Below are 14338 nucleotides of genomic sequence, written 5' to 3'. Positions count from 1 at the left end.
TCCCTCATCTAGGATCTGATTGCCATGGGTGACCCTACCAGGGGCTTAAAGCCCCAGACAACATAGCTCCCAGACTCATTGGGGCACGCAAACCCCACCACCACGGTAAGGTGACAGCTCATGGGGAGCTGTCACCTTTGATTTGAATAAATTCTACACAAGCATTGAATTTTCAAAAGGAAAGAGGCCAAAGTAAATTATAGGTCAAAGTGTTCAACTGAATTTGAACTTTTGTTAGTGAAGTGACTTACTGTTATGGAAGTATTGTTTTCCGTTTGTGAAATTCTCTGAGGTGTTTTAGAGAGAAATCCCAACACCTAACCCAGTCCCCTGAGAGCTCATTTAGATACATCAAATATTCAAACTCTGCTTCTTAACTTTTTTCGTAAACATTGACATAATGTCAATGACATAACACAGGAAATAACACAAATTGCTTTCTATACTCCCATGTTTATATGTTTATGTTTGTATTACAGTGTATATGTACATCTTAGTTGTAGTTTAAAAAGTTTAATTATATTTAACTTTATATTTCTTTAAACAGTGAAGCTGACAGTTGACTGCACATTTCCTACAGAGAAACATTGCAAATGTGATATAATCAGACACGTCAGTTCAACCAAATCACAAAAATACACATTTTCCTCTACCCTCCATTATCTACTAAATCAGGCAGATTTGTTTGAAAGCACAACTTATTAGACATACAGTACACACCTAAGTGAAAATATCTGATTTATTTTTAACGTTTTGAGTTGATAGTACAGTATTACAAGTTAACTGTAAAGGATTAAATTACAAACATGAGAAGCCAGATCCTAGGTCAGCTAGTTTAACATAAAAAATCCTGCTGCAAACATGTTTCTGATTAATGTTGCAGGTATGAGATTAAAGTCTTTAAAAAGTTTCACAACAATAGTTCAAAAGGAGGAAGTATAACTTATAATTAACTTTATTTTTTACAGATTCATTTTAGTTTGTTTTAGTACATTTTAATGATCAGACCAGACCGTAATTGAAATTTGGGTTTTTCACATTTTATTGTAAAACTTTTCTTTTTGAGTTGAATAAATGTAAGATTTGTTAATTAACAAATTCACATCAATTAAGTGGCCAATGCTCTACGTTTAGCTTTCGTTGGGATCACAGATAAGCTTCTGCACCGACAGCTGAGATTGAGCATGAGGACGGGTCTGATAGTCTGGTCTCTGAGACCATAGATGAGGGAACTCAGACATTTGGGAACTATAATGAGAGAAATATAAAGAATAGTTTGTATGTTTATAGTTAAGATCCTGTCTCGAGTGGACACAACTATGATCAGTGTGCTGTGTACAGTGGAGGACATACTGAGGCCCAGCTGCAACAGATGCAGCAGCAGTGTTTTAAGGGCCTTCTTGGCTGAAGCTTTGTCTGTGGAAGCCGACCTGGCTGCTACAATGATACCAAAATAGGAGAAAGTGACGGTGACACCTGCTAATGCAAACAGAAAATAAGTGGATGCTTTGTCATAAAGATTAGATTTTGGATCAAGGAACACACTATCTCTGCCACAATAGTCTTTCATTTGCATACGCTTCATTTCTTCCAAGCTAACATTTAACATCAGGCTTAGTTGAATAAGACAACTTAGTGAAGTAAAGGTCCAAAACACACAAATAGCTACACTTGTGTTTCTTATGGTGATGATGGCAGCGTGCCGTAGTGGATAGCACACAGCTACATATCTCTCCAGACACATCAACACCAGTGTGAGAAAAGAGACACCATGTGGGAGACTGTAGAGTACTGTTAGAGCAGCACACACTGGATACAGCATTTTTACTCCCATGGCTGACAGTAAAAACAATGACTGATTGTGTGCCAACTGCACAGTGTCTGCAATAAGAAGGTTAGACAGAAGAATATAACGAGAGGTCTCCCGAAACACTGGTTTACTCCTCAAAGTGAACAACATGGTCCCATTAACAAAGAGAAACACACAGCATGGTAATGTTGTTACGGTGGAAAGTAACACAATGAATAGTAGCCCCTGACGCTGGAACTGAGTAGTGGTGTTTGTCTGAGTTTGATTAATGAAAGACATACTAAAGAAACATTAAGTTCATCTGAAATTCAAACACAAGAACAACATAGTAAAAAAAAACATGTTTTAGCAACAGCAGCATTCAGTCTTTAAAGCAGAGATGGTGACAGAGTTCATATTGTTCAGTTAACCCACCAACATACCTCTTTTGCACACTCTAGTGGGCAGAGCTGATCTGCTTGATTTACTCTCCCTTCACATTATTTATGAGATCTATCCACACACACACACGTGTGATGACATCACTTGTCTACAATGCTGAAAGGGTTGGTATGAGAAGGCCAAGGAAGTAGTGTCTGTAAAAAGAATAAAAAGAAATTAATCAAAAGAAACCAATAAGAGTTTTTAAAGTAGAGTCAAATGTTTCTTTTTAGACGTGAAATGTTTTGTCTGAAATAAATTACTATCATCATCATCATCATTACTTAAACTATGAAAATGTTTAATGAGTTTAATAAAGTTTAATTAACAAACAACTTCAATGGAGAAATTTTAAGTGTTTAGGGTTTACACTGAAAAGTTCACTTAAAGGTTTAAACCCACGGATGTTAGTCATGAATTTGGATAAAGTTTGTTATCAAGTTTGTTTTTAAAATGTTTCCTTGTTGAGATGCTGTCATTAGCTATCAGCTAGCAAAGTAATTACATTTGAACTTAGTGAATTTAAAACTCTAATTGTGAAATGCATAGGCTCAAGTTAGTCAGTCAAGCTACAAAATGTTGCACAGTTAGCAGCTAATGTGGAAAAGCTTACATTAGAAAGAAAATGCCAAATTCTTTCTCAGGTCTGCAGGCCAACAGAGTGGGCCATTTGTAAAACTGATACTGAAGATGTAGTTTCCAAATTCACTCACTTTGAAGAGAGTGCTTGAAAAAGGAGATCTTTATCATGTTGAAACTATCTCTCCACCATATATATTTGATATGTACGATACCCACAGCACAGCTGATGTGGATACTCTTTAAGACACAACACCTGTGGTGATAACGCACTGATTAGTTTGAGTACGCTGTAACGACAGCAATGTAGTCCACTTATTTAGTAAGAAGGAGAGCTGATCTAAAAGCCCTTCTCTGGGTAGCAGTTCTCTCCCTTGCACAGGCTGTTGGAAGCATATTGGCTTTGCTGATTACTTGTATAGTTATTGTTCCCACGTAAAATCTGACCCAGTCAGAGTAAGCAGCAGGCATGCTTCCAAACAGTCACTTTACCACCTTGGTATGTGCAGCTTGTGTATTGGCGGCTGCCACTTAATATCTTTTGCTGTCTTTGTCCTGGCGTTCAGCTCTGGCTTAGACATTGCCACCATGCTGGAACTCCACTTTTATTAGTATGTTTACAAGCGCGCTTACAAGAAGGACACCTGCTTAAAATGGCAAGCCATGTTCACATGGCATTCTGGCAATCTCTTGTAAGCCTGGACCCCTAAGTCCATGCTCAGGTATCACAGATGCTACCTTTGTCTCTTTGTGGCCCTGTGATGGAGTGACGACCTGTCCATCCATCCATTTTCTGTCGCTTATCTTGGTCCGGGTCATGGGGGTAACAGTCTAAGCAGAGATTCCCAGACCTCCCTCACCATATTCATCTCCTCAACCTCTTCTAGGGCAACACTCGGTTGTTCTCAAGCCAAACAAGAGATATCGTGTCTCCAGTGGGTCCTTGGTGAGCCCAAGGCCTCCTCCTGGTGGGACATGTCCAAAACACTTTCCCACGGTGGCATATTGAAGGCATTCTAACCAGATCCTCAAACTATGCCAACTGGCTCTTTTCAAAACAGAGGGCAGCAACTTTACTTACTGACCTCCTCATCCTATCCCTAAGGGTAAGCTCAGCCACCCGTCAAAGAAAGCTCTTTTCCACTGCCTGTTCTTGCTATCCCATCCCCATCCTGGCTGCTTTCTGTTCAGCTGCAAGTTGCCCCAGTGCTTGCTAGAGGTCTCCATTCGAACAAGACCACGTAAACAACAGAGTTCAAAAACCAATTCTAAGCTAAGCCTTGGCTGCACCTAGAAATTATGTTAGCTACCAATCCTCAGGAAACTGTCCCAGACTTCAGTGCAATGTTGCACAGGTACAACTACCAAGGCAGCCCAACTTTATCCAGGGCCTTTAAGGAACTTGGGGCAGATCTCGTCCCCCCCCCAAGGTTTGCTGCCACAGAGTTATTTAACTACCGCAGTAACTTCAGCCCCGGTAATTGGCCAGTCCTCCACTATCTCTGCTTCCACTGTGGAAGGCATATCAGTCAGGTTGAGAAGATCCTCAAAGTACTCTCTCCACCACCAGACTATATTCACAGTTGCAGTCATCAGCATTCTGTCCCTACTCTGGGACTGGATAGTGTAGTGGTAAGATTGCCACCTTTCCGGTGGGGGACCAGGGTTCAAATCCCCTGCATGAAAGGTACTACCTTCAGTAGGGGTCCTAAGGCAAGACCCCAGTTACCCTACCTGTAAGTTGCTTTGGATAAAAGCATCTGCCAAATGCATAAACATAAACATACTATGAACAGTTTTGGCAAAGCACTGCTTCCCCTGCTTTAGACATCTGACGGTTTGCCAAAAAATCCACGTGGCTCACAAGCACAAATAACAGTCAGACCCTTTTCCCTCACTTTGAGGTACAGGGAGCCTACACTCTCATTCTGAGGAAAAAACTCCAACATTCAAGTGCACAAATGGGGAACTATAAGTAAGCCAACCCTCACCCACTGTCTCTCACTAAGGGAAACTCCAGAGTGGAATAAAGTCCATCTCCTATCCAAGAGATTTGTTCAGGAACCTCTGCAGTGCATTGAGGTGAGTCCAAATATATCTAGCTGGCATCTCCCGCGCAAGCACCTTCCCCACCAGTGTGGTGACGTTCCATGTCCCAGTAACCAGTTTCAGCAGCTGGGGATCACAGCAAAAGTGGTCACCCAATCCATAAGTCTGTGGATCCTTATGGCTCCTCTAGCAGGTGATGGGTCTAAAAGAGAGTGGTCCCATGAAGCTCTTTTGCACTGTATCTGGCTGAACCCTATGGGAGAACATTTGATCACTAGGAACTTACCACGAGCCTCCCCCCTAGATCTGGCTGCAGGGTGAGGACCCGGTCTACCGAACCCAGTGTTTCTCAATTCCGGTCCTCGGGACCCACTGCCCTGCATGTTCTCGATGTTTCCCTCCTCCAGCACACCTGATTCCCAAGTGAGGTAACTGGACTCCATAAATTGAACATCATAAAAGTATTTTAATCCCAATTTGAAGTTTGTAGTTTGCCCCTGACCAGGGTGATGACTCCTCATCGCATCAACATTTATGCATCCAGGATAAGAAGCCAAGGCCTTGTGCTAGATTTACTTTAGAAAGATAAATTCAGCCTGACTTACTGTGAAGTAATTTATCAAATGTATAATGTTAAGTTACGTCACACTGTTGTTACCTTTTGATGACAAGTAGAAGAAAACCAACATAGATGTAGTAGATTTTTGCATCCTAAAAATGATACAGACAATTTTTCTACATGAATAGGTTTATTGAACCATTACATCTGAAGTACCTTCCCTTCTTCCAGCTCTGCCTCATGTTTGTATTTCAAGTCTTATGGCCATGATTGGATCCCTTAAAGATAAGTTATATATTAACTTTGTAGGTTTTTCACATTTGATTTGAATAAATTCTACACAAGCATTGAATTCTCAAAAGAAAAGAGGCCAAACTAAATTATAGGTCAAAGTGTTCAACTGAATTTGAACTTTTGTTAGTGAAGTGACTTACTGTTATGGAAGTATTGTTTTCAGTTTGTGAAATTCTCTGAGGTGTTTTAGAGAGAAATCCCAACACCTAACCCAGTCCCCTGAGAGCTCATTTAGATGCATCAAATATTCAAACTCTGCTTCTTAACTTTTTTCGTAAACATTGACATAATGTTTACTGTTGACATCAGAAATCTTAATAGAGAGAGGACGATGCGCTACTTCGGAAACACAAAATATGACAAAGTTTAATAAGAACAACCAAGTTAAAAGTAAATTACGGAGATTGTAATCAATCTTTTACCATAACTGCCACAACAACCTTTGCAGACTTTGCCTCGAATAAGCAAAAACAGTATTTGAATCAAGTTTTGCTGTTATTTTCTTCAGTCTTCACCCTTTCCATTGAAGTGCTGCTCTTTGCTTCTATTATCCTTCAAACAGTTCTTCTGAAGATGACCCTTAAAATAGTTGCTCCCAAAAGTTAAAGAAACTACGGTAACATTTTTGGTTTGCAGAAACATAAAGGTGGCTCTTTGAGCTACAATATCCAATTCAAGTGCAAAAATATAAGAAGAGGCCTTATGCTAAGCTTTATTTTATTAAAACTACTTCATATAAAGGCTGATTTATTTTGTCACGTATTTTTCTTGACAAATAGTTTTGTCAAGAAACTATTTTTGTTTCTTGAGGCCTTTGGCTGAAACTGAAGAAACTAAATGCATATACACTATTATAAGTTGATTTATATTTCACATTTTAGTTATATGAAGCACGATACAGCATTGACTGCATGGTGGTATGGTGATCAGCACAGTTGTCCCACAGCAAGGTCCTAGGTTAAAATTTTGTCTGGATTCACTATATTTTTTTATATTATAAATAAATAATTTTGCACATTGTTCCCTTGTATGCATGGGTTCTCTCCTGGTGTTCTCATCATCCAAATTCATGTGGGCTATGTTAATCTGTGTCTCTAAATTGGAGCGTGAGTTTGAATGGTGGTTTGTCTCCGTGTGGCCTGTAATGGACCGGCGAACTATCCAGGGTGTACCCTGCCTCTCGCCCAGTGAAAGCTGAGAAAGGCTCCCAACCCCCACAGCCCTGAATTGGATTAAGTGGTTATAGAAAATGGATGGATGAACATTATAACAGACTTAAATAATTAATCCGGCCAGTATCTCAAACTCCTCGTCCAACAAGCTTCAGCAGAATGATATATGTATTCTAGAAATAAGTTAATTATGTTAATAACAGTAATTTCATTGCCATTGATTATCGATGGGATTACTGGAGATGTATTATCGCATATATTATAATAGCAGCACTTTTAACTGTGTTAAGACTGACTAGGGTGACCAGATGAGGTTGGCTGAAATTCGGGACAGGGCGCGCTTGGGCTGACTTACATGTACAGTAATAAAATGCTTTGTCGTCGGTGTTCTAGTGTAGATTGGGTATAATTGCAATAAAAGACGCACACTCCGGTAATATCATGGCAAGTTCCAGTGTATTGGTATAACGTACACAGTCCAAAATTCCGGGGTTCATAAAATTAACATGAAAGTTAAAATTAACTTTAACTTTTAACATGACAAACTGAACGTACAAAACATCAAAACGCATTATAGCCTATTAAATTGTAGGCTATATCGCTATTCAAACATTGATTATTGTTACATCTCAACATGGAATAGGCCTATCATATTATGCCATATCATATCATGCCATTGCTAAATTAATTTGTCAAAAGTTAAACGCTATATTGGGGTTAAAAAGTAATTATTTGGCATAAGTTTAATTTTCGGGACAAGTACAGCCAGATTCGGGATTCGGGACAAAAGCTTAGAATTCGGGACTGTCCCGAATTTTTCGGGACATCTGGTCACCCTAAGACTGACAGATTTACTGTTGGTAATGATGCTTGCAGTGAGGATATGATCGTTAGACCTGATAAAGACCAGTTACAGGTGACTTTTAATGATGCATTTAAATCAAGAGTGAGAGCAAACTACAAACAGTTTATTTCTTAATTTGTCTATTTATCTATTTATTTATTTTCAAGAACACATTTCACAAATTGATCAGTACCTCAGCCCTTCATCAAATCAAATCAAATTTATTTATATAACACATTTCATGTACAAACAATTCAAAGTGCTTTACATAAGATAAAAGCATTGCAGCAGGGAGTGGAAGAAGCATTAAAATACATAAAAGAATATAAAGAGAAACAGATAAAATAATTTAAATTAATTTAAAAACAAGCAACAGTCCAGATAAGTTCAAAGATATCGTGCAGATTTCATGCATAGACACATGAGAACAGAAATGTTTTTAACCTGGATTTAAAAATGTCTCCATTTGGTGAAAGTTTAATCTCCACTGGCAGTTTGTTCCACTTGTTTGCAGCATAACAGCTAAATGCTGCTTCTCCATGTTTAGTCTGGACTCTGGACTGGACCAGCTGACCTGAGTCCTTGGACAGTTGCTTTTCCCAAATTTTGCCCAATTTTGTATTTGACTTATTCTGTCTATGTGTTGCGGCCCTGTGATATATAAATATATGTTGTAGATTATACAAAAGGTTTATTTTACGAGTCCTCCAACCTTATTAGTCATTAGTTGTTTATACCCCTCAAGTCATCTCAAAACCGAGGGGTGATCGGTGGCGTAGTGGGTTGTTCATGCGCCCCATGTACAGAGGCTACAGTCCTCATGCAGCTGGCCCCGATTCGAGTCCCGCATCGGACGGCCCTGTGCTGCATGTCGTTCCCCCTCTCTCTGCCCCCTGCTTCCTGTCTCTCTTCAACTGTCCTATCCATTAAAGGCATTTAAAAAAAAAAATGCATCTCAAAAATGCCGTCCAGTAAAGTATCATCCCTACAAGGGAAATATGATTCAAATGATGGTCTCCACAACATTCAAATTTTAATGCCACAAAGTTCTCTTAAAGGGACAGTTCGCCTCTTCTGACATGAAGCTGTGTAACATCCCATATCAGCAACATCATTTCTGAACATCTTCTTACCCCCTGCTGCGTCCTGTGAGCAGAGTTCCAGCCTCGTTTTGGTGTTGATGAAGGTAGTCCGGCTAGTTGGCTGGGGTTTAAAAAATAAAGCGTTTTGCTTCTCAAAACAATATGCGTTCAACAGAGTAATACATTTGCATCGCAAAATGGTTCTCCAGGAAAAAGTCAAGACCTTTCATTTCATTTCCTTTCCTTTAGTTTCCTTTCCTTTCCTTTTGTTTCCTTTCCTTTCCCTTTGTTTCCTTTCCTTTCCTTTAGTTTCCTTTCCTTTCCTTTAGTTTCCTTTCCTTTCCTTTTGTTTCCTTTCCTTTCCCTTTGTTTCCTTTCCTTTCCTTTAGTTTCCTTTCCCTTCCTTTCCTTTTTTTTCCTTTTGTTTCCTTTCATTCCTTTTGTTTCCTTTCCTTTTGTTTCCTTTCTTTTGTTTCGTTTCCTTTAGTTTCCTTTCCTTTCCTTTGGTTTCGGACTTTTGTTTTGCTGTTGCTGTCTTGACCGCTGGAGGTGAAAAGTTTACTTAGATCTTAAACCAAGTTTGTTAAGAAATGTTGTGGAAGAACATTTTGACCTGAATTGTAGTTTATGTGTATCAGCTTATAGCACATTGAGGTTGTAGTGTATTTTATTTGGAAACTCATCAAATTTGACTTTCTGGAACTTTATTCTCATGTCAAACATTTTATATGAATTTACCGGCAGTCCTTTGATGTTGTAGAAGAAATAGTGAAATACAATAAATGTCAGGTCTTTACTTTTTTTTACTTTAGGCTTTATTCATTCTTTGTTAACATATGATAGTTAAAACAAATCATAAGGAAAAGTTGAAATCCTCAACTTTCTAATGATGAATGTTGTTATAGGTGCCATGGAAATATTGTTATTGTGTGTACCAGAAAGGAAGCCCACATATGACCCAGTCTCCTGAGATGTCATTTAGATGCATTAAATATTCAGAATCTGACTAATTAATGTTACCAGTAAATATTGAGATGTTAAACACTCCTGTGGGTGTTCATTAGAGAACTGCATGAGCTACAGATGACGTGAACCTTTGTGGAGACAAACAAGTAAGAAGTGGAGAAAGTTGTTCAAACAAGTATTGAAATAGGCATCTGAAAATAACTTTTTCTTTCTTTGTGCGTGGTAACTATGGTTACTGGTGTTCTCATGTTAATGAGGATTATTCACAATCACTCAGAACACAATTTCCTAACGTTCTCTGTAAAATCCCATTTTTCCTCTGGGTTAATGTGAAAAATAACAACTTTGTAACGTTTCGTTCTCCCACTCTGTGACCATTGCCACTAGCCATCACATGCTTATCAGTCTGGATCTTCACTACCTTTGGAGATATCTCCCATTTTGACTGTGGGACTTCCAATCCAGTTGAAGTAAAAAAGTTTTTTGGTAACTGAAGGCAGTTTTAACGTAAATGTAGAAAAAAGTTGAAACTATGAAGCTGTTTTTCACAGATGCAGCTAAAGAAATGGGAACAAATGATGTGTCTCTGTGACAGGCTGCTGGGAACAAAGTGCCTAAAGATCCAGTTTAAAACGGCTTCTTTGCTAAGTTGGACACAACACTGGTTCATCCCTTGAGTTAGGAGCCTTTTTCCTGCCTGAATGGTTCACAGCTCAGAGTTAAGTGGCTTAACAAAGAAAAAATACATTCCTCTGAAGATGCTCAGGTACAAGGACTGGACTGAAGATGAGGAAAGAAGCAGAAAATGTCCAAAGAGAAACTCTGAGAGAGCTTCAGGAAGCTGCAGAACTGCTGGTCGGGACTCTGGATCGGGTCTCTAAGCAGCCGCCCCATGTACAGAGGCTACAGTCCTCGCTGCAGCGGGCACCCAGACCTCCGACGGCGAGGGGGGAGTCCCCCCCTTAAGGGATGGATCCTAGACATCCCCAATGGCTGGGGGTGGGAAGGAGGGGCTTGAAAATGTGAGTCTATTGGCCGGGGCCCCATGGGCTCTGAGGTCAAGTCAGGCCCTGTGGCCTCTTGGTCAGGCCCTGTGGCCTCTTGGTCAGGCCCTGTGGCCTCTTGGTCAGGCCCTGTGGCCTCTTGGTCAGGCTCTGTGGCCTCTTGGTCAGGCCCTGTGGCCTCTTGGTCAGGCCCTGTGGCCTCTTGGTCAGGCCCTGTGGCCTCGTGGTCAGGCCCTGTGGCCGCTTGGTCAGGCCCTGGGGCCTCTTGGTCCGGCCCTGTGGCCGCTTGGTCAGACCCTGTGGCCGCTTGGTCAGGCCCTGGGGCCTCTTGGTCAGGCGCTGGGGCCTCTTGGTCAGCCGCTGGGGCCAGCTCTAGGACTGCTGGGGCCAGCTCTAGGTCTGCTGGGGCCAGCTCTAGGACTGCTGAGTCTCCTGACTCTGTGGCTGCTGCTGGGTCTCTGGACACTGTGGACTGAGGTGTTGAAGAGGTGAGGGGGGATGAGTATAGTTCAACCCCCGCCTCGCCGACAGTAACACCAGGAGCTTACCAGCCACCCGCAGTCTCTCGAACGGGGAGTCCCGCTCCAAACTAAGCCACAACTCTTCATATAGGTCCCAAAACTGGTCTGAGTTCGCCGCGTCCATTTTCTGGTCGGATCTTTCTGTCAGGATGGTGAGGGGATGGTGAAGGTAAGACACGGATGCGACTTCAAAAAGAAAGCTTGGTTTATTTAAGCAAAAACAAAGAACAAAAAGCGCGGCTGAGCCGGATTCAAAAACTTAACTGTGGATAAATACCTGGAAAACAAAACAAAGGACTTAACATGGCATGGATAAATAAATACTTAACTTGGCAGGGGACGTGGAACATGGGTAACAAGGCAGGTGAGACATGTAAGGCACGAAACGAAAAGATCCGGCCCACTGACTGGAGGCAGGAAACTAAATAGGGAGTGAGTGATTGGAGAGTGAGTGCAGCTGGTGACAATGACAGACAGGTGAGGGGAATTAACTAATTAACTGAGTGAGGGAAGTGAGGGGAAAAACAATGGCAAAACACATGACATAGACTAAAAACCAAAATGTAATCTAAAACATGATAACTAAAAACATAAGTCCCATGGCGTGACACGGACGGCCCTTTGCTGCATGTTGTTCCCCCTCTCTCTGCCCCCTGCTTCCTGTCTCTCTCCAACTGTCCTATCATTAAAGGCATAAAAAAGCCCAAAAAAAAAAGAAGAAAAAAAAAAGAAAATGTTCATAATGATGTTGCTGATATGGGATGTCATACAGCTTCATGTCAAAAGAGGCGAACTGTCCCTTTAACCCTATTCTCAGGGTGTTACCTGCACGTTGTTACGTAACATGGGTGTGAGGACAGAGCTCATCTCTATGTGTGAGGGTAGAAAAACAGACCTGCCACCGGTCTGCGGAGGGAAAGTCAACTCAAAGCTCCTGTGAGCAGACATCTCACACCTGCTGCTCCTGACCGGGAAACAAACAGCAAGACTTTCTATGTGTTTTACTTAAGGTTTAATGTGGTAATCCTGTTTTAAAATGCTGACATCTCACACCTGCTGCTCTTGACCGGGAAACAAACAGCAGGACTTTCTATGTGTTTTACTTAAGGTTTAATGTGGTAATCCTGTTTTAAAATGCTGACATCTCACACCTGCTGCTCTTGACCGGGAAACAAACAGCGAGACTTTCTACGTGTTTTACTTAAGGTTTAATGTGGTGATTCCTGTTTTAAAATGCAGACATCTCACACCTGCTGCTCCTGACTGGGGAACAAACAGCGAGACTTTCTACGTGTTTTACTTAAGGTTTAATGTGGTGATTCCTGTTTTAAAATGCTGACATCTCACACCTGCTGCTCCTGACTGGGGAACAAACAGCGAGACTTTCTACGTGTTTTACTTAAGGTTTAATGTGGTGATTCCTGTTTTAAAATGCTGACATCTCACACCTGCTGCTCCTGACCGGGAAACAAACAGCGAGACTTTCTACGTGTTTTACTTAAGGTTTAATGTGGTACTTCCTGTTTTAAAATGCTGAATGTGAGCAGTGTGCAGCAGTTTCAGGGGGCTCTGGAACGAGCCTTGTTCTCCACCCTGACCACGCTGCCATGCTGTGTGTTTCTCTTCATTAATGGAACGATGCTGTTCACCCTGCGGAGTAAAGCGGTGTTCTGTGAGACTTCTCGGTACGTCCTTCTGTTTAACCTGCTGCTGGCGGACACTGTGCAGATGTTTCTGAGCCAGCTGCTCTACATCATGGCTGCTGTCAGAGTAACTCTGACGTATCCTCTGTGCGGGGCTCTCACTTCGCTGGCCAACCTCACCACTGTGATCTCTCCCGTCACGTTGGTGCTGATGTCTTTAGAGAGATACGTGGCGGTGTGCTACCCACTGAGACACGCAGCCATCATCACCATGAGGAACACGACGCTGGCTGTCGTTTTGGCGTGGGCCTTCAGCTCACTAAATACTCTGATTCAAGTTTTTTTGCTGTTAGAATTCCCCTTTGAAGACTTGCCAGATTTGCAAATGAAGAACTTTTGCTCTGTCATGGCCATGTTGCTCGGTTCTGCGTCTGATCAATATGACGAAAGCTTCACTTGTTTTTTGTTTGTCTCCTCTGGTCTGGTGGTGGTTTCCACCTACATCGGTGTCATAGTGGCAGCCAGAGCGGCGTCCACGGACAAAGCTGCGGCCCATAAGGCTCGTAACACCCTGCTGCTGCACCTGTTCCAGCTGGGCCTCAGCCTGTCCTCGACCATTTACAACCCGCTTCTCATCGCTCTCTCAAGAGTTCTAACAAGAATAGTGTTAATGCGCATCCAGAACGTTTTATATGTGTGTGTTTTCATCTTTCCCAGATGTCTGAGCTCTCTCATTTATGGCATCAGAGATCGGAGCATCAGGCCCGTCCTGGTGCACAACCTGTGCTGCCGCCTGAAACTCTCAGTTAAACCGGTTAGTATCGCTCCGACTGTGGGATGAACTGGAAACAGCATGTTTTACAGCAAAGAAACTAAAGTCCAGGATGTTTCTATGAGACCATGTAGTCTGACGTTCTCTTTTTCCTCGTCACAGCTACACACTGGAAAAAATCAAAGTCTTACCAAGTATATTTGTCTCATTTCTAGTCCAAATATCTCATTACACTTAATATAAGACACAACTGCCTTAACAAGTACCATTTCAGCCAGATATAGGGACTTGTTTGAAGACAATACATCTTGAATATTTTGTTAAATGAAAAAGTCTTGAAAACAAATTGTTTTGAGTCACATGTCATATGAAACAAGCTTTTTTTTTTTACATTTGAAGAGGTTTTTAAGCTAATTTCAAGATCACTTTTGTCTCAAAAGTCCTAAATATCACATCTTATTTCAAGAAATCTTGACAAGCAGATTTTCACTAGTTCCATTGGCAGATTTTTTTTGCTTACTTCAAGCAAAAACGTCTTTTATTTGTTGTTGTTTTACTTGAGGAGACCATGTAGTCTGACTTTCTCTTTTTCCTCGTCACAGCTACACACTGGAAAAAATCAA

The 14338-nt window shown here is 41.3% G+C and overlaps 2 protein-coding genes across 2 annotated transcripts; one reads left to right on the top strand and one right to left on the bottom strand.

Moving 5' to 3' along the window:
• Nucleotides 1-1108: 1108 nt before the first annotated feature.
• Nucleotides 1109-2089, bottom strand: LOC142401886 (odorant receptor 131-2-like). The gene has a single exon (XM_075487346.1). The coding sequence runs from the start codon at nucleotides 2087-2089 to the stop codon at nucleotides 1109-1111; it is 981 nt and encodes a 326-aa protein (XP_075343461.1).
• Nucleotides 2090-12830: 10741 nt separating this feature from the next.
• LOC142401884 (odorant receptor 131-2-like) lies at nucleotides 12831-13784 on the top strand. Its single transcript, XM_075487344.1, has one exon. The coding sequence runs from the start codon at nucleotides 12831-12833 to the stop codon at nucleotides 13782-13784; it is 954 nt and encodes a 317-aa protein (XP_075343459.1).
• The last annotated feature ends 554 nt before the right edge of the window (nucleotides 13785-14338 follow it).

Source organism: Odontesthes bonariensis, chromosome 16 (assembly GCF_027942865.1).
Source record: "Odontesthes bonariensis isolate fOdoBon6 chromosome 16, fOdoBon6.hap1, whole genome shotgun sequence".
In the NCBI taxonomy this organism is placed as follows: domain Eukaryota; kingdom Metazoa; phylum Chordata; class Actinopteri; order Atheriniformes; family Atherinopsidae; genus Odontesthes; species Odontesthes bonariensis.
Note: the sequence above shows the minus strand (reverse complement) of the source record. Positions and strands in the feature narration are given on the sequence as shown.